This window comes from Colius striatus, chromosome 21, assembly GCF_028858725.1.
Source record: "Colius striatus isolate bColStr4 chromosome 21, bColStr4.1.hap1, whole genome shotgun sequence".
NCBI lineage: Eukaryota > Metazoa > Chordata > Aves > Coliiformes > Coliidae > Colius > Colius striatus.
The window spans coordinates 9,087,126-9,113,784 of NC_084779.1; the positions used below are offsets into that span (position 1 = coordinate 9,087,126).

General features: G+C 50.8%; 1 protein-coding gene across 4 annotated transcripts in view; it reads left to right on the forward strand.

Annotated features, from left to right (window-relative positions):
- The first annotated feature begins 4,336 nt into the window (after positions 1 to 4,336).
- The window catches only part of PRDM16 (PR/SET domain 16), a 294,011-nt gene continuing 271,688 nt past the window's right edge, over positions 4,337 to 26,659 (forward strand). For 3 of the 4 annotated variants that reach the window (XM_062012812.1, XM_062012813.1, XM_062012815.1), the window contains exon 1: positions 4,337 to 4,417. In XM_062012812.1, coding sequence (XP_061868796.1) covers positions 4,342 to 4,417 — 76 coding nt within the window. In that variant the 5' untranslated portion in view covers positions 4,337 to 4,341. Of the gene's footprint in view, positions 4,418 to 16,668; positions 16,798 to 26,659 lie in introns of those variants that run through there. The other variant, XM_062012814.1, reaches the window with a different exon arrangement.

Consider the following 26,659-nt stretch of genomic DNA (forward strand, 5'->3'; position numbering starts at 1 on the left):
TACCAACAGGGCTGGGCAGCTCTCCATGGAAGAGGGAGCACATTTGAAGAAGCTGAGGTGTGTCTGTACGGTACTGCCCTCCACCTGCAGGGCTTTGCACACATTGTCTTACCAAAGGGAAACTGGCTCAGCTCCTGACCAAAGTATGTAGCAGAGCCAGGAATTGAATTTAGGTGTTTCTGCATCCCCATCTAGTGTCATAGCTGCAAGGCCAAGCTGCCCCAGTGTGTCCATGTGCATCCCAAAGGGTGATGAAGGGAAGACAACAGGACAAAGGAGACTGAGACACTGCACCGATGGGATGCACGAGACCATCTACTTGTTTCTGCTCAGAACCTGCCATATCATGCATTTACTTTACATTAATTGCTTTTGTTTCATGTCCTTAGTGGCAAAAATGGAACTAAAGCACCATTCCCCTGTTTCCATGTGTGCACTGTGCTGCTTCCTCTAGGCAGGGGTTATGCTGGTCCCCCTCGTGCTCCCAGAGTTCAGAACATCTGTCTTCATTTGTCCAGCCCTCAGCCCTGCACTCTTGCAGCCTTGGAGAATTTACTGCTTGGTTTTGCAATGAATCTCTCTCACCAAGAACAGAGAGGAGAATTTGGTGGTGTTAGAAAACATGACTCTCCCTGTGGTTCTCCAGACAACATGGATCAGATGTAACCCAGCTCATGTCAGAGCCTCAGCCTAACCAAGGAGCCACTGCGAGCCACTTAGTCCTTGTAATGCAGATGAGCTGAGAAGATTTGGAAAGATTCAGCTCTTCAGATCCTTTGCTACCCTGACAAATCCGAAGGGAAATACACGTGCTGCCAAAGTTGTTTCTGTGGGTCATTCCCCAGTTCCTACAGAAACCAGTATTCTCCGAAGAGCACAGCAGAGCTGTTCAGTGGTGCTGGTGGTCTGATGACATTCTCTGAAGTGCTGTGTTCCAGCCAAAATAGTGTTTCCTGGAAGCACGTGTCTCTAGAGGAAGAAGTGATGGACTTTTAAGGTATCCAAGACAACAGTACAGATGCTGATTTCAGCTACACCCTGTCAAACCCACTGTATTCAGTGTATTTACTTCAAAACTGGTGTGTGGGTTCAGAGTAAAAGGTCTCTTAGAATCACCTGCTGGATGATTCTAAGAGCTCACGCCCATAAACAGGACCAGCTCAGCCCCAAACTGCTGTTGTCACACTCTGCAAGAACCACTCTCACATATCAGGCTGCCTGAGCTGTTTAATCCTAGTTCCACCACTTTGACTGATGTCCAACTGCTTTTGTTTTCAGTTTATGTTTACAGGGCAGTGTCCATATCATAAGCAACTGAATGTGTGACAGGATTTTCTTTCAGAAGCCACAGAAGGGATTAAAACCAACAATAATCCATGAAATTAGTTGGGATTCTTTTTCTCCTCAAGTGTCCTGTGGAATTCCCTGACTCCTAACCTGTTCCAACTGGCACCATCAGCACTCAAGCTCTAATATCAGTGGAGTTTGTAGTGTTTCCAGTTTTTCTGGTGAGGGATTACGTGAAACCAAAATAATTCTTTGCATGGGGGAATTACATATCCACTTTTGTTTCAAGTATTCCAGTCCATAAGTGAGGAGCTTTCTTCTTGGGTACCTGTTTCTTCTTTGGCTGTGAGAACTAGTGTTCTTTAGAATATCTAGGCATAAATCCATCTCATTAATTACATTCCTAATCATTTAATTCCTAAAGGAATTCCTAAAGGAATTAAACAGCCTATCATATGTCCAGTTGTTATATTTTGGCTGAATGCTCTTGGACAACTAATTTCACATACATTCTATGGCAGAGTGTTCCCCATTTTAGTGAGTGAAATGCACCCATATGGTTAATTAGATAAAACCTCACCTTGAGGAACTGTCAGACACTGATGAAAATGTCCCATATTTGAGAGGGAAATTGCTACTGATGTGCAAGAATCTGGATCAAGTGTCCATTCTCAAATGTTGGGGTTTTTTGTGTTGAATTACCAAAGTGTGCTTCAGGGATTTTTTTTGGCAGGGGTTTTAGAGCAGGAAAATAGGAAATGAACTGGAAAATTTGAAGACTGCAGCAAACAAGAAAATCCTGGAAGGAACACACTCTGTAGATCCACCCTAGCCATTAATAATATGGAAAGATTTCATTAGAAAAAGAGAGGGGCGAGAGGAGAATGTACAGGGAGGCAGTGTCAGCATCAGCGTGCACAGGACGTCCTCACTGCTCCAAATTACAGGCAGGGCTTTTGCAGAGCGCTTGTGCCACTCCAGACAACAGCCACTGCACCAGAAACTACACTTCTGAGCAAGGTGATAAACCCTGGGCACTGCAACATACGGCAAGTGGCTTGCAAAACAGATCTGCAGAGGCCAGTTTGCTGTGGACTGTGTGGAGATGACGGTGCCCAGGTGACACAAACCGTCCCAGCAGCGCCTGGGGAGCAAGGCAAATACAGCAAACATTGCTGGCAGCGTGGCTGTTTGATCTGGTGGAGAAACCTTCTACCTGAGCCTGAGGAGCACCTAGCAGGTGGACCAGCCCCCCAAAAAATAAAGCATGGTGGGCACACTGGCCCCTTCCCAGTCCTTGTGACGGGAGCAAAGCCTTCAGAACACCGTCAGCGCGGGCACACGCTGAGCCCGGCCCCGCAGCAGGGGCTGCTGTGCCTGTGTGCAGATTGCTGCTCCCTGCTCCGCTCTGACAGCGCCCACTGAAGCACACACAGCCTGGCAAATTGCTTTGTAGAAAAGGAAATAAAGTTGTGTCCCCTTTCACCTCACTGTAGCACATACCTGCCACCCATCACTGCCACCTCCCTTCTGTGCAGGGCCAGAGAGCATCCGTTACACCAAATGCTTCTGTTTGCTGTAACCTGTGAACAGCGGCCTGAGCTCAATAGATTTTAGTCTGGAGAATTGTTTTGTTCTTCTCTGGAACACACTCGAGGTGATTGTCTGTTCCTTTGTGTCAGTTCTAGGCAAAGTGCACCGCATTAAAACTCCCACGACAGCTGAACAGAGCAGAGCAATTTAAAACCCCTGCTTTTGCCAAAAGTTTTTGCACTATTATGTCACATCCTATACATCAGAACTCGCTGGGAAACACTTGCCTTGGGTTTTTTTCTCAGCGTTTCTGCTCTCTTCTGGAAATAGAAATATCAGCAGGTCGAGTGACACTGAGTTATGTTCTGTGGATCCCACAGTACGTGTGAGGAAGTTCAGCCTCTGTGCTTAGGAAACACAATTACTACAAACAAAACCCCTGAGCTTTGGAGATGTTGTGCATATGAACTGTGGAGCCTTTGGGGTGCCTAACAGTTAACTCCTCTGGGAGACAACATTTGTCATGTTTCAAGTAACCATAAGCATGTGAAGGGAGGGAAGATGTGGGGTGTGATGTGTTACTGGAGTGACATGAGATGACCTTCACATGTCAGTGGGAATTATTGACAACCCACCTAAAACTCATGAATTGTCTGGCCTTAGACTTGGTGAGCTCAGTTGTTTCAACATGTGCAGTTTATCTCTTTGTAAGGTAATAAATCCCCGTTTCTTGGACACAGTGGGAACCTATCCTGTTCTTCAGCATGCCTGGAGAACACATCCAGCTATTTTATCTCATGCTTCTCAAACACTGACACGTGCATCAAGGCATTCGCTGCATGTGCAGAGGTGCCAGCCCTGGCAAGCAGCGGGCAGTGGGGTTGTGCAGGTGCCCCGGGCTCTGTGCAGTGCTCAGCATCACCAGCTGATGGACCCTGGCAGGGCCCAGCCCAACACCTGATGCACTGAATTGCATCCAGCTGCCCACACTCAGCCAGAGAACCTTCATCAGGTGTGTTAAATCTATAGAGGCAGCTCTGAGCCACTTCCTGGGTGTGTCACTCTTTAGTTTGGGTTGGAATTGCAGTACCTGGAGTCCTCTCTGGCTTGTGGACTGGGTGGCTTCACAACTTCTCTGAGGTCTATGTTTTGCAGCTATTTTGAGGTAGTGAACTGAGAGCAGCTTCACATTGCAAGAAAGAGAATGAGAGTTCCAGCAGTCTTGCTTTGTCCTCTGTGTTGTGTATGTGTCAGTGAAGTCCCTGCTGAAAATGTGCTTATGGATGTGCCTCAGTAGAGGGCTGGGTAACCTGCAGGAACCTTAGAAATGGTTGTAGCTTTCTTACTGTGTAAAAAGAAGACTCCACTGCCTCGTGAGCCTGAGTCCCAGCCCTGCTACTGCAGAGGCCAGGCTGCAGCAGGGTTTGGGGAAGGCCACTGGGTTACAGGGAAAGAAGCTGTTTGCTTAGACTTAATAGTACAACTTCTCTTACAGATGTGCTGGGTTCTGCTGTTACCAGCATGGATGCCCAATGCCTGCGTGTCAAGAGAAGCATCTTCTCTGCAGAGGAAGAAGAGAACAGCAGAGGCAGACCTTGTAAGTGGCAGAAAACTTTCTTTTTCCTTTGTAGAAAACCTGCAAGCTGGGCAGCTGTAGGCTGAAGGGACGTGGGATTGAAATGCTAAGGCAGAAAGGCTCTGTCTGCACCACTGGAAATGCTGTTGGTTCTGAGGTGGAACATGGAGCATGTGCAGCAATTCTGAGTAACAGCTTTGGTTGGGAGGTTAAGGTGATAACATCTATTTGAAATGTCAGGTGCAAGTAATTAGTGGCTATTGCTGGGCTAACAGGCAAACCCTGCTGGTTTTGATAAGTCCAGCGGGCTCTCTGCTGCTGCCACTGAAGCACCTGAGCTTGCTGCACTCCTGCTGTGTCTGTGTCCAGGTGAATTGCTGGAGACTCTTTTGGTGTCCCTCTCAATTGGTTATTTCAAAGCTCCTGGCTGGATGTCATGAGTGTTTTGTGAGGAGAGGAGAAGAGAGAGGCATTAGTGATTTCCAGTCTGAGTAATTACAGAAGACCTTGAGTTTGTCTCCAAAAGGAAGAAGTTGAATACAGACAAGCAGTTAGGCTCTGATTGCTATGTGGTGATGATAGACCTGACCTGACTCAAGGAGAGCCAAGTACCTTTCCTCCCCCTTCCCCTGCATAGCCTGTGGATAATGTGGTGCTGTGTATGCAATACAGTTTGGAGTTTCTGCTTGGTGGTCACTGGAGCTAGCCAAGCTTCTCCTGATGCTAGAGGGCAGGTGGCACTGAGCCAAGGCTCTGGAGTACATGACAAAGGGAAACTCTCATTGCAGTCTGGGTGAGAACTGTCAGACATCCTCCTTTTCTCTCTGAGAGCACAGCCAGGTTTGAAGTACATGGTCATCTGCTTCTATTAAAGAAAAATACAGCTGCTTTCTTAGTGCATTTATTGTTTAATTCATTCATGCTGCTCGTTGGAAACACCATCATTAAAGTCCTTCTGGGGCACAGTTTGTTTTAAAGAAAACTCTCCATGGAAAAGACTTTTCTTTAAATTTAGTACAAAAGAAAAGCCCAACTAGTTTTATTTATAGATCAGGGCATGAGAGACTTTCACTTTTGAAGCTGGCTCTGTATCTCTGTTTCTTCCATACAGACATGGTTCATATTTCCTTCTCATCCTTCCACAATAAAACTCTTTTGTTGTGATTTTTTTTTGTGGCTATTTTTGCTAAAATGCAGCCACTTGAGGGATAAAAATGTTGGGTTTACCTATTGTATAGGCAGTTCTGCAGGCTGGGATCCTCTTGGATGATGCATTCTGGGGTTTAGTTATGCTTTGGTAGACCACCTCTTACTTCTGGGAGTTTGTGGCAGTTTGTGTGCCTAAAGTTGTCTGAGCACCTTCTAAATCTGGATCGTGTCTGTGAGAAACTTGGGAGTGTTATTAATACAGAGGTAGCCTGAATTTCAGTGTGCAATGTGCCCTTGTTTGAACAGTAAGATAATGACTAACTGGCAAAATGATCAGAAATATGACTTTCTGACAACCTGGATGATGAGAAAATAAACAGTCTTTGTGTGTGTGTTATATGTAAGAACACTGAGCTGCATGAGAACCAGCAGGCTCTGGGTGAATGACAACACTGAGAACATCAATTTTGTTTTCTCTGCTTTATTTATAGCAAGATGCAGTGTTTTGAATAGCTTCATTTAAAGGTTTTTCCTTTCCTAGTGGAAGTGAAGCTGTGACAAACAAGTAACTGTAGAAACTGGAGGCTGAGGTGACTCCAATGCAGAAACGCTGACCTGCTTTGTTGCCTGAGCTTTTGCAAAGCTGAGTGTTAGTCTCAAAAAGAGCAGCAACTGTGGATTGTTTTGAGAAGTTAAGGGACACAAGTCACTTTCTCCTGTTTCAATTTCACTAGATTTTACTTTTTCAGTCATTCTTTACATCCCTGTAGTGCCCTGCCAGCCCAGGTTTAGTGGTCAGTGTGCTCAGGAGCAGTGTGTCAGTGCCTAGATGGCTCATTCAGCTGAGAGCTTTAGGACAAAGTAATTTATTAAGACTCAAATTCCCTTGCAAATGTTGAGCCTTGTGACCTTTAATGCATTCACATTCTGGGGTGCTTAAGGGTGGAGTTTCAAAGCTGTTAGTAATAATTGTATAGAAAATCTGTTCCCCATCTGAACGAGTGCTGTCCCCCTTGTAATGCACCCCAGTGGCTGCAACTGAGAGCCTCCTCCTCCTCAGGATGGATTTGCTGAATGCAGGCACTGCTCTTATTGGAGCCATTTAAAATCACTATATGGGTGATCTCACTCCATTATTTTTAAAGAAGCTTCTCAATTCACTCTATTTAACTTTATCCTTCAGAGAAATGGAACTATTTCCCCATCTCATTTATACTGAAGGAACAAAACTGCAGCTGAATGGTAGTCGAGCAGCTCGTGGTGTATCTGTTTCAGGGTATTTTTCTTGTCCCCTTTGGATCCCTGAGTTGCACCTTGTCAGACCAGCTCTTACCATGAAAGTACCTTGTCCTTGTTTTATCTGTTTCATATAGAGAGTAACTAAATACTAATCTGAATGCTTACAGACAGTGCTGTACTCTGCCAACACACACATTTCATCTATGAAATGCTGTGTGCTAGAGTGGTGTCTGCAGAATGAGAGGCTTGAATGTGCATCCCTTGGACCTCCCCAGCTTCACAGCTGGTGTGGGGAGTGGGAGCTGTGGCTGCTGGAGCTCTTGGGCAGCTCTCACAGGCTGCTTTTCAATTGTGAAGGTAGGGAAGAAATTCCCTCCCAGAATCTAGGAACCTGTGGCAGGTACAGAGTTTTGCTTGCACTTAGAGATAAAGTGATAGGTACTTATCTCTTCCTGGAGTCAGCAAATGCTACTTGCAAGCAGTGCTGGGAAGCTTTCTTTCAGGGAAGTTTGATTTGGGGGACTTCAATAGATCAGTAGAATGAAAATAAAGTTAATCCACCATGCTTTAGCTGGATAATGTACGAGTCTTTCCTCCCTGAGCATATTCCTCTAGGAAGACTATTTTTCAGGTATTGAGTAAACACTGTTATTCAGCAAGACTTTTATTTGACCCAGGTATCAAATTAATGCTGTACCAGTTGTAAAAGCCTCTCTCGTACACAGGATGTAAATCAGTGCTCCTGGTTTTTGACAGGGAATAGTGAGTATGTCTGGTACTTTCCAAAAGGTAGTGTTCCTTCCCCAAAGATTCTGCTGTTTTCCTCTGTTTTCACACAAGTCTTCACATGAATAAACCCAATGGAACATGAGTCACTGCAGGAACAAGCGTATGGGCAAGGTGGGTTCCAGGCTTATAAATGGTACAATTGTAGATACAGAAGTGCAAAGGCTGCACTGGTTGGAAAGCTGACTGGAAAATAGCAGTCATAAGGTTGACAGCCATTTATTTTCATGGGAGCCATAGGATATTTTGTGTATATTTGCATTTCATTTTCTAAACACGATTTTGCAATGGAGCTTTGGTTTTAGTCATCGATCAGCTCATCGCTGGCTGTGCCTCCTCCTTCTAACAGCACTGCCTCCTCTCTGAGGGACTGCCACAAGCTCTCCTGTACCAGTTTGAGGGCTAAAAACTGCACAGGTTTTTAAGGAAAGGTTGGAAAGCCTAATGCTCTGGTTTCTAGATGTTGGATCTGTTCTTTATGTGCTAATAGAAGATCAGCAAGGGTCTGTGTGAAACTGAAGGCAGTATTCCTCTCTTCATTGCTCCCATCGCCATACTCAGATTTCAATTCAAATATCATAAAGTGATAAGTAGTTCATTCTTCAACCTGTGAAATAAAACACTGTTGACACTATGTATGAATGTGTGTATGGCTGGAGAAAGATTTCTTTATTGATAACTTAAATAGGCAACTTTTTCTTCTGAAATGAATAGCATCCCTCCATAGTGTAAGAATAGAGCTGATTAGGAAGCACTTCAGTGGCTTTGAGTTTTCATCTCCACAGAAATGAAGCCAAACCCTTGAAAAGTTTAACAGTATGTGGGTAAGGGGAAAAAATAATGAGCAGCAGGACAGACAGGCAGGAACACAGGTGTCAGTGATATGCAGGAGACCCGTTTCTTCTTCCTCCCTGTGCCCTAACCACCGAACTGTTCTCTCCTGCACTGGATCATGTTGACTTGTGTGTATGAGACTGTTTGGCTGAATAATTACTTGAAACGTGGCATATTGGGGAAAAAAACCCACTCATTTTCCAATGATGAAAAGCATTTTTTAAACATTCCTATCTAGCTCTAAATAGCACTGAAGAGATACTTAACTGGACAGGAAGGGGAGAGGGGGGGAGATGATCCAAATTCGTGCCTGGTGTAGTTCTTGGTGAGTTTTATTCAAGGAATTAAGTTGACTCATTCTTCCTGGATGCAATCCACCTCTCATGGAAATCGATGAGATTCTTTCTGTTGTTTTTTAACACATGTTCTTAGCGTTACTTTCTAAAGTAAGTCTTCATTTGTGAGCCTAGATGAGCTCTTGCTTCCCTGCGGGTGAGGAGTTGCATTTGGTGGTGATGGCTTTCCCTTGGGCTGACATCAGTCACAGAGAGGGTGAAAATCCCCCCCACGCTGCCGTTGGGTGGGAGGGGTCCCTGCGGTGGAACGAGGGTCTGGGGGATGCGCCCGGGCGCTGCCTGCGCGGGCAGGGGCGGCAGTGGGGGGCCGGGGCTCGTCCCCCCCGCCCGGCTGCAGCCCGAGGTATGACGCCGCTGGGCGAAGCATCACGGCCAAATCACATCACACCCCATAAGTTGTTGGGCTCTTTTCCCTCACCCCCGGCCCTTGAGTCGTGCTCTGAGCTGTGCTTTATAAAAGGTTTGGCTTTTTAAAAAAAAGCTGTTTTGTATTAAATGGATAAAATATGTCGGTGTCCCGTCGGGTCCCTGCGCGCTCCATCACGCACCTTGATCAAAATGAGTTAGTCGTAAAGGAGTTGCCACTGGCTTGTTGTAGTTTATTGCACTCCCAAAAGGAGCTTCAACGTCCTCAGCTCATTGGAGCATCTTCTGATATTCAAGAAAAATGGCGGGGGTGGAGGGGGTTGAAGCAGAGATCCTGTCGCCTTTGAATCTGCTGTCGAAAACCCAGTGAGACTTGTAGCCCGCGTTTGTTCTGTACTCGCAGGGATGCCTTTGGCTCTGCCTGGTGTGAAAGTCTCGCTGCTCTAATTTGTTCCACTGTAGATGAGCAATGTCTATTCAGCACTAAGAATATTTTCAGGTGTATTTGTAACAGACAAGTATTTCTGAAGTGCAGAACTCTGTCAGTGGTTAAAGAAAAAAGCAGCATTTGGGGGAGGGTTTGATTCTTTTCCTGTTTGCTAGGAAAAAAGTGTTCTTAATTATGACTTGGGGGGGCGGGCAGGGGGATACTTGGAAAGCTCTTCCAGAAAAGTAATTCTAAACAGTGAAAAAGAGAGGGAGGGGGATCTCTATGATGTTTTATTTTAATAATCCTTTGCAGGCATGTGAGCCATTCTCTGGAAAAAAAAAGTTTCAGGAAAAAGGCACGAACAATACCGCCTTTAAAACCAAATCTGCAAACTTCTGAGAATATGCCCTCTTATTGAATACACCGGATTTCTCTCCCTAGCAAAGGGGAAGGTTTTGTTCGTTTGGACAGTCTTTGAATACTGTTCTAAAACTTCTTTCAAGTGGCAACTGAAGAGAGAAATGTTAAGTTCTGAGAGGAGACAATAAGTTAGCATCTTTGAACGGAGTCTCTTGCATGCAAATAAGGCTTTTGGCAATTTGGGGAAGTTTAATTAGAAGGTGGAAGCATGTAAAGATAAGGCTATAGAGAAACGGAATCGGTAATCGGGGGTGGGTGGGGGGTGTGAGCCGCAGAGCCCCGGGGGCCGCCCGCCCTCACCTTTGCCGGGACCGGCTCGGAGCGAGGGGGAAGCCCGGAGGCTGCCCCCGCCCCGGCCGGGCACCGCCGCGGGGCTCTCGCACCTCGGCGTCCTTCTCCCCTTGCTCGCGAGTGGCAGCCCCCGGAGGGATCTCGTAAATAAATCCATCGGTTTAAAGTTTCTATAATTTTCACCTAATGAATTTTTTTCGTTAATGCTTTCCCCGCCCCCAGGGGCATTGTCAGGCCGGGCCCAGCCAGCCCGGGATGGCTCGTTCATAGCTCTTGGCTGTGTGCAGACCCTCCGTGGGATTAGTGGTCGGACTCCTCATTTCCCATAGCCATAAAAGGTCTTGAACTCAATTAATAGCTAATAATTACACCGCTAGCTCCGCTGCGGCCATCGGTAGCGGGGGAAGCACAGCAACGCAGGCGCGGAACCCTCGGGGGCTGCGCAGCCCCGCCGCGCTGGGAGAGCCGAGGGGTGAAGGGGGTGCCCCTGGGCGCTGAGCAGACGGGGCTGGGCGGCCCTCGGGGCTCGGGGAGCATCGGAGGGAAGGAGGGTCACCCGCCGGGGGCGGAGGCGCTGGGAAGGCACCGGCCTTTGGCCGGACAGCCGCTGAAACCTGGCCGGGCTTGAAGTCACTCACCTCCCCCATGACACTGAATTAAAGAAACTCCCTTGGTGGGCAGCAGGCCCCCGATGCCGGTCGTTGCCCATGTCCCAGGCTGCAGAGGGGACCCTCCTGGGGCGGGAGGGAGGGGGTCGTCCCCCGCCGACGCTGCGCTGCCCGGCGGCACCGGCCGATGCGCCCGGCTCCGGGTCCCGCGGCACGGTAGAGCTCGCTTCAGCCTTTAAGCAGGGAGGACTTCTGTTAATTTGGAGAACAGCGGTTTACATCGTTTTAGTCTCTTCGGAATCCTGCATTTCAGTGGAAAAGTGTGTGATCGAAAATGAAACGGTCGGTCCCCATTTTCCCAGTGCCAAGTCCCGCAGGAAGGGACCGTTCCAGGCACCGGGGGAGGGAGAACCCCCTGCCCTGCCAGACTAGGGACTTGGGCTCTTTCCATTACAAAACTGTTTGCCGAATTACAGCGCCCATCATTTCCATTTTGCTTTCATTTGGCAAGCATTCTCCGGGCAAAAATATTTTGATCAAACGTCTAAAAAAATTGCTATAACTCCTTAATTTCCCTTCATTCAAAGAGACCGTCACGATTAAAACTGCTGTGTTTACATCCTCCGAAAACTGTCTGTTCTTAGGCTGGCGTTTTAAAGACAGCAGTGCGCGATCTTTTAGGATTGTAATTAGAATACCGTGCAAGTTAGATATTCAAATGTAAATGCTGCTTTTCTTGTTTCTACTCCTGATTTTTAAGACGTGCGTTTTCACCTTGCCCTGGACCAGCCAGACGTCGCCCGGCACAGCAGAGTGTAACGAATTCGGAGGAATTCTTAGGGCTGAACATGTTTTTTGAAAAGTCTGCAATGGCAATTTACACGGTGTTTTTCTCCTGGCCGCAGAAGCCAGTGTTTGCTGCGAGAAACGAGGAAGGGCAAAAAAGTTTTATAAAATGCATTTTAGTGCAAAGACCGATTTCGGTGCAGCCTGTGTAGCAGGAAAGTGAGAGGCAGGACGGTAACATGCATGCACAGGTTTTGCAATGATATTAGCCTTCCCCCCCATGTATTTCATTACCAAGAGGGCCAGTAAGAATGACCTATTTTTTTTCTGTGTAGAACACAGATATTTCTCTCTCAGCGTGGCGTTTGTTCTGGAGCTTATCAGAGGTTTTCGGGTAAAAACATTTTAAACCGATGAGTGTGCGCGAAGGTTTCTTCAGGGAAGGAGCTACTCGGGTCTGTCGAGTGGGTGATGCAGCTGCCCCAGCCCACCCTAAATCGCCATTTCCCTGCGTGTACAATGCGTGGAGCCCCGTCCTAAACCGCTGCGGGAGCCGCCGCCGCGTCCAGCCCGGCTGTGGGCACCGGCAGCGGGCAGGCACAGGCTCTGGAAATCCTGGCGGATCCAGGGGCTGCCTCCGGCTCGTACCGGCGGGAGGCTACAGCCGGCCTTTGATATTTTTATTTGAATTTTTATTTTTCACACAGCCCCTTTCTCTCACGTCGTTTGGTCTCGGTCACTGCGGGAAGCAGCAGAGCTGCTGCCGTGAGAGCAGGCGAACCGCCTCCCCGCCGGCCGGCCCGGAGCGACGAGGGCTGCTCGGCGGGGGCGCGTCCCCCCCGGCCCGCTCCCGCCGCCCCCCGAGCGCCGGCCCCGGCTCGGCCTGTCCTTAACCGCCCCCTTGCGCCGGCACCACGCAGGGGAGAGGGGCTGGAACCACGGCCGGGAGGTGTTGAAATTCCTTGGCAGCGGCGGGGATGAAAGGCGAGCTGCTCTTTGATTGCGTGGATTTAAGGCAGACCCTAATTACAACGTGGCGGTTGTGTGTGTGCTTCCTCCGCTTATTAATGGCAGATTAGAAAGGGGGGAAAAAAAAATCTCTGGGGAAGCGTGTGACATTCTTACTGCCTAATCTGTCCGGGGCTCGCTGACCCTGACGGAGAACAGCCCTCTCGTATGCCACGGGGCTCTGGCGTAGTTCAAAATATTAATTCTTGGTCTAATCTCCCTGCAACATTGCGCAAAAACAATAAGTAATTTATGCGAAAATCCTTGGGAAGGGGGTTACTCTGTGTGGCAGCTCCCGGACAAGCTGGACTCTCACAACCATTTTAATCTTCTTTACTGCTTAAAAATGCTTGTGCATAATAATTCACATAACGTTTCTCCCCCCGTCGCTGCCGTGTGGGTGCCAGCCCTGGGTGCCCGGCCCTCCCCCGCCTGCGAGCCAGGGCTGCCGTGGAACAGCATCCATCGGTGAAGCTCGTGTGCAGAGCTTCACCTGGAGCGTGTGTGCAGAGCTGGTTTTGTAAAATGCCTGTGATCGCGAGGTTTGAGAGTGGAAATGCAAGGCAACCCACCCGTGAATCACAGCCACCCCGCGCCTCCCTCTGTGCGATGCCGTGACTCCCCTTGAAGGGCTCGTGGAGCCTGTGTGCTGAAATGTCTATAGCCAGGCGAGGAAGCGGAGATGAAGGTGCAAACAGGAGCCAGGGCAGCTGATATAAACTCTTAACAGACGGATCTCACTACTGCTGGCTTGCCTGTACTCCCTCGGCTCGGCCGTGCCCTGCGTGGCACAGGCGGCTCGGTGGGTCCCTCTCCCCAGGCACGCGTGTGCTGCAGGGGAGAAAGGCTGCTCCTTTCCGAGGAGCAAATGATGATTAAGGCTTAGTGGAAAAGGGGCCGCCTCTGGGAGTCGTTTTACCCCTTCAGCAATCTCCAAGGCTGCCCCAATCTTGTCCTGGGGAGACCCCCCTCACAGACTCGCATGAAGTGGCGGAGCACTCGTGTCTGTGGGTGTGTGGGCCCGCTGGGTTCCTGTGCCAGGTCCTTGGCAGCCACCTGGGTTGACCCGAGAATCTTCCTGGTCCCTCTCCCTTTTTCCATAGTGATTAACTTGCCATTCTCCGTGGAAGCAAACAGGTGCAAACTGGTAAAGTCGCCTCTGGCCTCGACCCACACACCTTGCTCGGGGGCTGTGCTGTGCCTCAGCCCTGGGAGCCCTGCTCCTTCCCTCGGGACTCCCGTTTGAAACGGACCGCGGCCCCCTCGGCAGCCACCGACAAACCTCTGTGGGTCCGGGAGGGCACTCTGGCCTCAGAGCCTCCCCAGCTCCTGCCCTCGCTACCCGCTGGGCCGCCTCTAGAGCATTTTGGCTTAGAGCGAACTCGTGAAGCGGGGCCCGCTCGCGGGGGCGGGCAGTGCGGAACCGCAGCTGCCTGCCCGGTGCTGGAAGGGTCCCCGCTCGCGTCGGGGCTGGCAGCGCGTCCTCTCCCGCACGCCTCGCAGTCCGCCGCCAGCACGCTCCGGCACCTCTCGTTAATAATTCGTTCTATTTTTCCTTTTCCCTCTTTCCTCCCCCCCAACGCTGCGGCACGGCCCGGCCGAGCTCAGCTCCAGTCCCACACGCTGCCGTCCCGCGGCCGAGCCCGCCGGCGCTGGGAGCCCCGCTCCAGCCCAGCCTGCCCTTCCCCTTGGCCCGTCACTAACGCGGCCAGAGCCAGGGCGAAACGTAAGGAAAGAAAACTGAGTGCCGAGGCTTGCCCGAGCTGCTGCCGGGTCACAGGACGGCTTTTCGATCGCTTCCCTATGGCTTCGTTTTCAGAAGCATCGGCTACAGCGTGGAGGAAACCCCCGGCCCGCGCACCCCCGAAAGCATCTCCCAAAATATCTGCGAGCGGGTCCGCTGCTGCACGCTTATTTATTATGGGGGGAATCTGCCGGCCGGGGGTGCAGGAGGTTTTGGCATGAAAACAAAAGCTGGGCTAGTGCCGGAGGAGGGCTGCGGGTGAGCACTGTCCCCGCCGGTGCTCGGGCCCTCCATGCCCTTTGTTTTCTCAGCCCGAGGAGGGAGAGGCGGCCACCGGGCATCCTCACCACGCCAGCCGGGGGGTCAGGGCTGAGTTCCGAGTCTCGGCTGAGCACGGCCGATGCTGTCTGCTCGGACACCGCGGGAATAAGGAGAAATAACCCTGAAATCTATCTGTCCCGCGAGCTGCTCGGTGGGGGGATGCGGAATACAGCTAGCGCCTGAGATCGGTGGAAGAAATATTTCAATGAATTGAAAACATTAGAGCTCCTGTTTCACCGGTGAAGCTCAGAAGAGCTTGTTTTTCCAACCTCGAGGTGCCCGCCGTGCCGTGAAACGGCTACCTGTGCGCTACCGCGTCCTCGGGGAAGGAATTCGCAGGCACCGTTTCAACATTTTAGGCGACACGTGTCTGCAAGTTCCTTTCAAACGTATTTATTTTATTTGGACTCCCGCTCCACCACCCTTCCTTTTAACGGGGGCTCCCAGGTAGCGTCTGAAAGGGCCCTGCTCCCATTTGCAATTAAAGAGTTTATTGAGGAGGGGAAAACCGGTAATTAGCAAGAATATTCCCCCCTCCCCGGTTCCACCTGCAGGGCAAAAGTGCAGCTGGCAGAATGGCTTCCAGCAGAGCCCTGACGCACCCACAGAAGTTTTGCTTTGTTTTTGCAGTGCCCTTCAGCGCGAGGGCTCCTGGTTTTGCCGCTCGCTGAGCCCCGGTGCGGGTCAGCACCTCAAGCGCCGGCCGAAGCGCTCTCCCTCGCCCGATTATTTTATTGAATGTTGATGAAGGCGCGCGTTTCTCTCCCTCTCTCCATATTAATCTCATTAAATCCTACCTTTCAACCTTCTTCCGTGACCATCTGACCTGGCCACTTGAATTAAAATAGTGCTTTCTCCGCAGTCAAAGACAGCACATCAATCATCGGGCTATTTACACTTCGCTCCTTTCTTCAAAGCGGCTCTGCCCCGGCTCTCTCTACCTTCGCTCCCGGAGGGACGGGCCGGTCCCGCGGGGCTCGCCGGCATCGCTCCGGGGGGTGTCTTTCCTTCCTCTCCCTCCCTTTCCTGGGGTGTCCGCGCGTTTCCCCCGTCCCTCGGGAGCGCTCCCCGGGCGCGCTGCCCTCCACCTGAAAGGCAGAAGAGAGCGGCTCGGTGTCCGCCGGCCTCGCCGCCGCCTTCCCTCCCGGTGCCGCTCTGCGCCGGCCGCTGCCCGGCAGGGAGGCGAGGGCCAGGGCCCCGCGGCTCCGCCGAGCCACGGCGGGAGCACCTCGGAGCCGCTCCGGGAGCGGCCGGTCCGCGCCCCGCGCAGGAGAGGACGGATCGGGATTGGCGTTCGGGGTCACAACACTCGGAAACAGAAATGTGGCGAGGGAGGAAGAGCACGGGCTGGCGAGCAGAATTATTGGGGTAGAGGCGCGAGAAATAACGGCAGAACACAAAGCACGAATTCTATCGTTTTAAAAAGTTATGGAACCGCCCAAGCCGAAAGGGGCGAGAGAGGGAAAAGGGGAAAAAAAGGAAGAAAAATCAAGACAGACAGGACTGAAAAGTTACTGTAAATAAGTATTTTTCAGATAAAAAATAAAAGCACGTCTAAAATAGGTAGAACCGCCAGCTGACATCCGTTAACAAATCCTCTCTACAGCATTGCTAATCGGTAGTCGTAACAATAATAATAATATAATTATAATCACCTTGTTATGAGATGGCACCTTGATCCTTAAATATTGTCCAGTATGTAAGGTCAGTGTGCGGAGGGTTAGGAGCGGAGAGGGCTGATTTTTCTTAAAGGGGCAGATCAGGGGAAGGCTGTGATGGTGCTGGGAGAGAGGAGGGGGGAGAGATAAGTGGTCTGAAGAAGAGGATAGGACCAAAAAAAAAAAAGCAAACCACCCCGATGATGATGAATACATTGGAAAGTTTTTTTGGCCCTGGTGAGGGTGTCAGATTGAATGCTCTGTGCGCATGTGCGAAGGTGTCCAAACTGACAATGCTTGGGAGATGAAGATAGTGTGTAGCTGCTTCTGGGCTCAGGGAGGAGGAGAGGAATCCGCCAGCCGGCACGATGAGATCCAAGGCGAGGGCGAGAAAACTGCCCAAAAGTAGGTCCCTTCTCCCCCTTCCGCCGCGTACCCCCTCCCCGGCGGCCGGGGCGGGCGGGCGCGGAGCCGGGCCGGGGGCTGCAGCCCCTCTCCCTCCCCGCGGCGGCGGCCGCTCCGCCCGCCCCGTGTGTGCGCGGAGACCGGCCGCCCCGCGTCCCTCCGCGCCGCTGCGCGCTGCTCCGCGCCCGGGCGCGCTGTAGCGGGGCGCGGCGGGCGGGCGGCGAGCGGCGCGGGGCCGGGGCAGAAAAGCGAAAGTTAGCTGGAAGTTGACGAAAGGGGATAGCAACTTTTTTTTTTTTTTTTTTTTTTTTATTGAGTCGTTCCAAGTCTTGTGAAATAATATTCCTGGCTCCTGAAATAGTGGGCGCTAGAGCTCTGCGTTTGGCATCTGCCGGCGACAGCCGACAGACTGAAGGCTTGGGGAGAGGGGGGGAGAGAGACAAGGCAGAGGCAGCCGAGGGGAAAAAGAAACCCTCCGAGTCTCGGGAACAATTACCGAGCGGAGGGAAGGAAGAGAATTTGTAGCAAAAATGGATCCGCTCTCAGTGAGGGGCTTTGGATTCGCAGGTCCGGAGGGAAGATGCTGAAGGCAGCTCGGGTGTCCCAGCTGGGGGTTAAGAAGGTCTGGGGGAGGGGAGTGTGGGGGGAGTGTCTTTAATTTTTAATTTTTAAAATTTACTTGGGGGTGGAATTGCAGCTCGTGCGTCTCGCGCAGCTTTCTCCTCCGTCTTCCACCGGACCCTTTTCCGTTCTTCCTTTCGAGTCGTTTTTAGGCTGGATCCTCAGCGGAGGAGAGCGCGGCTGTGGCGGGGCAGAGCGGGGTGTTTGCCCCCGCTCCCGTAAAGTCCGTCTGTAAACGCTCGGGCTGTTTCCTCGCTGATTAACTGTTAGGCTCGGTGCAGCGGAGGGTCCTGGTGCCCGAGCAGCCTGCCTGTACTTCTCTACTATTTATTATTAATATTATTATTTAGTTTCTGTTTCGCTCTGTGCAAAATATGTGGAGGCTGCCGAAGTTCCCGCGTAGCCTGCGCCTCGCTAGAAACTGCTCGTAGCGCTCGGAAGATGATGCGGGGAGCAGCGGCCGGTCTGGTTAAATCTCCTGCCTTTCCACGGGACCCTTCGGGCGGACCCCGAGGCGCTGGAAGCGGGACGGTGCGGGCCCCTTGGTCGCCTCCTGCGCGGCGGGCTCCCGGTGGCAGCTCGGCGGGGAGAGCTGCCCGGTGCGGGGAGCAGCCCTCGGCCCCAGCCGTGGCAAATACCGCTTTGGGTTAAATACCGGGCTTAGTTTCAACCCCTGCCTGGAGAAGGGTCACTAGGAGCACGCTCAAACGTGGGCTCAAAGGTTTATTTTGTCGTTCAAGTTCGTTATTCGGGAGCCTTTTCAACTCTTCAAGGTCAGCGGGCATTTCTTGCTGCAGGGCTGGCTCCCCGGTGTAAGCTGCGGTTCCCCCTCCCTCCCCGGAGAGGACGCGGCTCCCGCAAGCCCTGCCCGACGGAGCGGTGCGGCTCCTCGTCCCGGCCTTCCCCCTCAGGCCGCCTCACATCGCGCGGCGGTGGCGGATCCGGCGATGGCCGAGCCCCGGCCGCCGCTCCACGCTGCTGCCCCCAGCGCGACGCGACCCTCGGGCAGCCCCGCGGCCCCCCTGTTAGCGCGGGCCCGTGAGCCGGAGCTCCCCGCTGCCCAGGCAGCCCGTCGGTGTAACGCCGGCTGGCGCGGGGACTCTGCTCGCCTGCGGGAGGTTGCACGGGCAGAGCGTCGCTGCGATGCTCTTTGGGACCTCGTCTTCCCATTCATCCCGGGATTTCTTTTTTCGTTTTAAATAAACACACGTTTTAAACACTCCCATTCAAATAATAACTTTTTAAATTCGCCACTTATTGTTTGAGGTTGCTAAAGAGTAAATTTCAGAGCTCTTTTGGCTGCAAAAGCGAGGTTGAAGAGTAGAATCTTTTTTCTGGATTCTTTTTTTCTTTCCCCTCTTTTTTTCCCTTTTATTTCCTCTGCAAAGGCACAGGGGTTTTGCTGCTGGGCGCCCGAGCGTGCGGCTCTGGGTGCGGGTTTGCGCTGCCGGGTTCCCGAGTGCGTGGTGCAGGCTTTGGCCGCGTCTCATCACCCCCTGCCTCGGCCTCTCACCAGAGCACCCCTATCCGACAGCGGTGAGTGAGCTTCTGCAGCTTGAGGGCTGGAAGATTTTCAGTGCCCAGACATCTGCAGCGCTGAGGGAGATTAGGTGGGAACTCTGTGCCTGGAAGCAAGAGCGTCCCTTCGGCAGAAGGAGCTGCGGTTTGGGAAGCTCCGGTCGTTGAGCGAGCGCCGCTAACGCGGGCTGAGAGTGTCTGTTCGAAGGCTGAGCTCTGATTAAAATCAGGTGTTTAATACAAGACAAGGCCCAACGGTTTATGGGGTTTCAGCTGAGGATTTTTTAGGGATCACAGTTCAAAACAGTAGTCTAAAGCTAAGGTTTCAACATCCCAGGAGTATTTATTTGCCAAACAGATTAAACACGGACACGAGTGTACGGCTCTTGCTGTATTGACGCCGGCGAGGCAGCGAGAAGTTCGGTTACCGCAGGAAATCCGCACCCGCGCCCCCCCGCAGCCCTCCGCGCCCGCGCTGCCCGGCCTCCCGTGGCCATGCCCGTGTGTAGCCCGGGCTGGAGCCCACGCTCGGGGCGGCCAGGCGTGCAAGGCAGCCGCGTACAGTACATTAAAAACACAATCTGTTGTAGAATTTCATTTCATTGGACAATATTTTAAGCAGATGTGAGGCTCCTCGGGGAATTGGACTCTATTACCTGACTCGGAAAGGGGATGAACGCGTGTGTGCGCTGGTGTGGGGGTTAGAGTGACAGGTTCGGCGATTTTAATCCATCTCACCGGGAGAAGGCAGGTACCGGGGGCGGCGGAGCCGAACCGGAGACGGGAACTGCTCCCGCTCCCCTCGGGGGCGGGGGGGGGGGTCTTTAGGGACGGCGGTAACTCAAGAGACGAGGCTCGGCCAGGCTGTGAGGGGACTGCCGGGCTGCAGGTGAGAGCCGACGGCTCCACGACCCCCGCCGTCGGCCTCGGGCCCTTCCCATCACCCTGAAAGACGGTGGCCGGGGTCCTGTGTCTCCGGGCAGTTGGGCAGCCCGGTAGCCCCGAAGGGGCTGCCGCAGGAGCGGGCAGGTAGGAGAAGGCCAGGCCGTGCCCCGCTGCGGTCACAGCCCTCGTCCTTCTGCGAGGAAAGAAAATACTGGTGACTAGAGAGAGGCTTCAGCAATAGCCGGCGATCTCCTTGCTGCTAATGAGAAGGTGAAGGAGGCAAATAAATGTTGGGCGCCGCACGGTTCAAGCAAATTCGTTTCCTTTTGAAATCCCCGAATTGCATCTGCAAAGTACCAGTCCAGTTCCAAACCGCACACGGACGGGCACGGGTTGGAATTGGGCTCTAAATAAATGTTCGTGCTGGAAAATGGTGGCCAGTGTTTCTCCAGTTCCGTTTGCTTTTCACTACTGGGAATATGACAAAGTTCCAAGTGTGAGTTTTCAGACGGAGCTGCTGCACGTCCCCGCGCGGGCTGGACCGACGGGAAAGTGGTCGCGAGTGAAGCCGTGCGCGCCGCGGCAGCCGTGCCCCGGTGTGAGAGGACAGGCTTCCCCTGTACTGACTGGTTTATGTTAGGGCTGAGGAGATGGCGGAGGGGAAAGGGAGCGGGAGAGAAGTGAAGGCGGGCGTCGGAGTCAAAGTACCACTTCTCGGCGTGCGCCCTTGTTTGTGCTTGAGCAGACGGTTCCAGTATCGGAACACACCGAGGACGAACGTTTACGGCGGGTTCGGACGCTCGGGTTTTTGACATCTTCCAGTCTGCCGCCTGCTCAGCCGTGTCCGTGCGCAGATCCGCGGCCCCGAGCTGGGAGGCGGCTCGGCTGCCGCGTCTCTCGCTCGTAGGCGAGCGCAGCCCGGGCGGCCGCCGCAGGCGGGGAAGCCGCTGCCGTGGCGGCGGGAGGCTGCCGCGGAGCCCCCTCTCCGGGTCTCCTCGCCCTGCGCGGCCGGCAGCGGGGCCGGGGAGGCGCGGAGCCCGCCTGGGTGCGCTCCGCGGGGCCGGCGCAGGTGCGGAGGGTCCCCCCCGCCGCGGCAGTCCCGGCTGCTTCGCCCTCCCCCCGTCCTGCCCCGGATCTGTTCAATTAGGCAATTAGGGATGCTGGGCAGGGAAGGGGGGGTTGATCCGCTAATTAAAGTGATGTGTAATTAGCGCTTCAACAAAAATTACCGAGGATTTGAGATCAGTTGAGTCTTAAAAAAAAAAAAGCCCAGAATTTTACAAATAATTTCTCGATCGAGCCGCCCTCCCGGCTTGAGTTATTCAGGAAAGTGCAGCGGCACCAACCGAAACGCGCTTCCTTCTCCCTTGTCCTGGGAGGAAACTTGGCAAAGCGTGGGGAAGGACTGGGTATTTGACGTGGGAGACGGTTTGAACTTGCCCGCAGACTGGCAGGTTTCAGGTGCTGAAGTGCTAAAGCCGAAGAAGATGCGGAAATGAGGGGCTGAATTTTGGCCTGCAGCAAAGCCAGTGCTTGTGGGTGTCTGTGTGAGGCACGGCGTGTGTCCGTCCACACGCATTTACATCGCAGGGCGTTCGTCTGTGTGTATAGAAATGTAAGTTTGTAAGGTGCAGCAAAGAACAGTGCGTTATTTTAGTCTTAGTTCCCGTGTCCTGTAAAGCCACCGTGCTGATGCAAAACCTGTCTGTGCAGATGCATTCGTCTGTTGGACCGACAGTGCACATGGAAAGGTCTTTGTAACATGTAGTAAAATCACAGATACAGTGTGATCACAAACCAGGGTGTTATGTGCAGAAATTGCAAACTGTATGGGAAAACTTTATCAACAAATAAAACTGCTTTATTTTCAGACTGTTTAATGGAACTGCAGTATGGGTTTAAATACAGCAGTGACAAATTAGGTCTTTAATGAGCTAAGGGAGAGGAAAATAAAGCAAGTATATTTCTAAAGAGTTCTGTTGGAATACCTGGTGAAGACACTGAGGTCAGAAAATTGCTCCTCTGCTCCCCACAATGACAGGACGCACCAATGCTCGGTCACACGTTACCTGTATAATAAGACTTTGAAGTGGGCAGAACTCTGAACCATCAGACAGCAGAAAGCCAAGTGTACCTGAAACACACAATCTCCACTTGCTTCTAGGCGAATGCAATGCAGGAGCTAGGATTTCACAACACGGCAGCAGTGTAATTCATCGCTGTTGCTCACTGTAATAATACCCCGTCTCCTTAGTCGGACGTCACCGTTCCGTGACCGGTGGTAGAGGAATGCTCCGGCCTGCCCGCCGCAGAGGGGTTCCACCTGCCTGCTGCACAAACGGCCTCCGTCAGGGGCTGAAATACCTGACGGGAATGACAAGGGCATCTTCTGTTTGAGAGGGAAATATCCTGCGGTGTGGCTGCCTTCATTAATGTTTGCAAAGCGCCCCAAGATTCTCCGAAGGAAAGGCCTTATTGAGTGAAAAGTATTATTATTGTTATTATGCCTATGATTATTATGGCTTATGTATTTTACAGAAGCTCTGTGCTGTTTAATACAGTGCTTCAAAGACAAAGGCCTGAAGAAGTTTGCAAACATTACTGAGGTGAGGCTCAGGAGCCACCTTGGCGGCAGGGAACGCGTTGTTAGCTCTGTGGTGCAGCTGGGGAAGCGGAGGCAGCGTGTGTGATGGCTTGCCTGAGGATCCCTGCCTGCTCCTGGGGATCAGATCAAGAAAAGAACCCACATTTTCTCCTCCTAACTGTAAAATTTGTTTATTAGGCCTCTCTCTGCCCCCCTTCCCTGCTGCAGTAAACTTCTGGTGTGTGAAAGTGTGTAGTGGAAGAAAAAGCTCCGTTTACAATCTGGGCCTCTTCCGTGGTGCAGGGCTGCTGGCACACGAGGCGGTGTGTGCTCTCTGTGGGCCAGGGCACGCTCATGCTTTGTCTCCACAGCTTGATGGCTCTGCCACTATTACTGAAGGTGTTTATTTTTTTCCCTGTTAAAGATTATGTAAATGATAAACTTGCACAATTCTGAGTGCTGACTGAAAGGATCCAAATCTTAGCTGAATAATGATTTTCTCATGCCTTTTTCCCCAAAGATATTTTTAATCCTGGAAGGGTGAGTAACCAGAACATCAATAAATGTGTGTCCATGCAATGTCCAGCTGCAGTTAAGCAGGAAGCTGTCTGATGGATACGTGCAAACACATTTGTTTCCACTCTCTGGATAGCAGCCTGTTGATATGTCAGTACTCTGCAGCATTCCACACCAGAATTACTGCTGTGTTTTCTGATCTTAAATATTTCTCTCATATTTTTCTGGAGGAATTTCAGGTCAGGGATGTAGAAGAGGAAAAGATCTATGACCTTATTATTCCTTTTCTTACTGGATTTTTGTGCATCACTGCTGCCTACTCACAGGCTGTTTGTTTTTATTTGGATTGCAGTAGGTTGTGCCTTATGTAGCATTCAAACCTGTAACAGAGTGTCCCTGTCCTGAAGAGACTTTTTCCTCTCTTCCTTCAGTGAATGATGTGCCCCTCTTTGCTAATAAAAATGAAATAGGACTTTTCTCCCTGCAAAAAGTGTCCTTCTTCGTGCTTCTGAATGCTCACACCCTGGATAAGCAGCTACCTTTCTTATTTTTAAAGTAACAAGGAAGAAATTTCCCAGTGCTGAGGGTTCTGTGTGCTTGGCTTTGGTAGGTAGGGGTAGAACCCATTCTCATTTCTCATGGAGTGAAATCCTTCTCTGTACAGCAGTAGCAGTTCACAGTCACTCTGATCAGCGGTGCTTGGTGTGCAGGACAGTGGCAGAAAGGGAAGTTTCTGTGCAGAGGGTGGGCAAGCTTTCGGCGTGTGCCCTCGAAGCTATGCTTGGCTCAAATCTATGACAGAAATAGTAGGGCATTTTTATTGTACTACTGAACCCACTTTTGTACTGCAAACAAGGCCTCTGGTCCTCGCAGAGAGACATTTTCTAGGTGAAAATGGACTGAGACAGACAAATTATTTCCAGTAGGTCACAGAATAATGCTTCTATCACGTGAAACCATGGTCTCTTCTGAGCTGATGTGGAAAGATTTCACCTTCTCTTAACCATTCACTTTTTATAATGCTGTGGATGAGCTCGGGGGAGGCGGGACCCCAGCTGTCCAAAAAGAAGTGACCACACAAGCGTTTGCAGACCAAAATAACCCGGGTGGTGATTCAGTTTTGTCTCGATGGTTTTACATCTTTCAGGTGTTTTGCTTGAAGGTAATATTTCGATGGGGTAGGTTTTTGCTGGTCTGTTTTTTTTGGCTTACAAACTCTCCCACCAAAGCTCTGAGACACAATGTGCCGGTGTCAGTTATTGGGATCAATTTAGCCATCATTGCTAGATAACGCTGTCAGCCCCTTGGAGATAGGTATTTGTGTAATGGTTAATGTTCGGTATGAAATCTAGAGGGTGGGGAGAAGTCAAACTGCAGTGAATGCTCTGCTTATTTTATATCCACTATAACTATTTTTGTCCGTGAAAATTGGCTTAATTATATCAATGGAATGTTTCTTTTTCAATTCTGTATGCAATTAGTCCATCTTGCTGGCTGCAATTTATTTTAATAAAAAAATAAAGCAGTGGCGTGTTCAGTTCCTCGTCCCCTGGGGACAAATGCGATTGGTGTGTTTAATTTCATTAACTACAATGCGGCCTACTGGAAAAATGTATAAAATCAGCTTTATACAGCTTAAACACTGGCATTTGAAACAAATCATTACTGCATTAGCTGTCACCCTGGTAATTCTAGAATCCAAGACAAAAATATTATAGCTGTTTTTATAACCCTCTGCAAATACACTGTTAAAATAATTTGTAATCATTTTTTAAACATGCCCCGGTGCTTTCAGTTAAAATATCTTATCACCACCAGAGAAGGCTGGCTATTCATTATAGTGTACACTTTTTTGAGTGATTCATTGGTTGCTTCCCTCGTAGAAAATCCCTGCCTGTCTGTCTGAAGCTCCCCAGTTTGAAGATGGGCTGTTAGGACCGAGGGAGACACTTCCCTGGGTGCTGTTAAGTCGGCGTCCGCTCGCCCGCGGTTGCACGCCCGGCGTTCTCCTTAAAGCCTGACATTCAGCAGCGCTTCAAACACCACCTCCCCTTTCTCCCAGCTTTTCTCTACATGCTACCCGGTGTGTTCTTAAAGTAGTTCAGAGCATTTCTTTGGTCCTCTGGGGGTGGGAGGGAAGGAGGGGAGGGTGTGTGCATTCCTCTCCCTCTGTTCCTGAGCAGTGGTGTCAGTCGTGAGGAGGGACCAGGGCCCCAAACTGCCTGTCCTCCCCAAACCAGGGGCAGAACCTGGCGCTTGGTCTAGTTCACAGCTGTATTTCCTGCACTTCATTAGACAAGGTATTTTACAGATACCATGATTTAGCCACAAAACTGTTCTTTACTGTTTTTGTTAATCCATACATCTTCCATACCTAAGTGCACACAGTACTGGCTTAAGATGCATGTATAATCAGTGAGTGGTGTTGAGTGGAACACATGTGCCTAATTCTCTTCTGTGAAAACTGGGGTTAAACTGACAAAATTCTGGATTTTTAGATTTTTTTTTAAATGAGAGGCCAGTTCCTCAGCTCATGTAAATCAGTATCAACGTCAATGAAACTAATTTTCACCAGCTGAGGACATGACCCAAGAGATTTTGTGTATATGTGCATAAAATATACAAATATTGGTATATAGCTGGTTTAAGGGGATTCACTTCTAACATCTGCAGATCGATATCTGATGGAGAAATGTAGCTTGTTTTGGTTGTTTCCCTTAACTTATGGAATGATCAATTATATAACCTCAGCATATTTTAGACAGATTGCTATTTTCTGAAGTGGCATGGACTTCCTTTCCAAAGAAGTAATACACAGAAGATGGCTCATACTGGACATAAGCCATCTGTTCCCCTCCACTTACTGTGCTGCTTTTCCCCCTTCCGCTGCTGTCATAAACAGTAGTTAATTTTCATTTCCATATCTGTAACTTTACAGCAGTGGTGTTCTGGTAGAAGTGATAGCGAGTTATTGTTTTATTGCTATTCCACTGGAAAAAAATCAGCCTTGTTTCCTACTTGATATAAAATCACTTCAGGGGAACTAAAGAAGCTAAATGTAGGTTACCTTATTGGGTTGAGGAAGCAGCTGGGTCTGAGGAAGGCAGAGGTAGTGCCAGTGAGCCATGTGGCCAGAGTGGGAATGAGGCCGTGGCTGTGTTTCGGTTCCCTTGCCTCGCCTCAGCAAGCTCAGCCCTGCTCCTGAGCTCTGTGGATGTAAAAGGAAGCTACGGGACGAGGGAAGACAGACTTTTCCCTCCCTGCGACATTAAACCTCTCTCACAGAGGAGCTCTACTTGAGTTTTAGGCACAGGAGTAGGGTCAGGCCAACTCGACACCAAGAGCTGGCCCCTGGCAGAAGACCTTTCCTCAGCACATGCATGTATTCTCTCAGCTGCTGTTGTGCTCTGAGTGTAGGTTTCGTTGGCTGCAAGGAAACGTGGAAAGTTGGATGTGAAGTTTTGCTCAGAACATGGAAAAGTTGTGGAATGGTGCAGCAGTAGGACTGGGGCTGGGATCCTCTGCTGCTGCTTTTAAACTAAAAAATGCCACCAAGCTTTGTGCATATTGAAACAGATACATATTGTACATATCGAACCCTGATCAGCTTGATCTGAGATGCACAGAAAGCATGCGTCCTGTCTTCTGCTGAGCTGATGGACCGACTTTACCATCCCAAGGAAATAATTCTCCCTTGGCTACTTCATCTGTAAAATGGGAGGGGGATGCATACCTGCC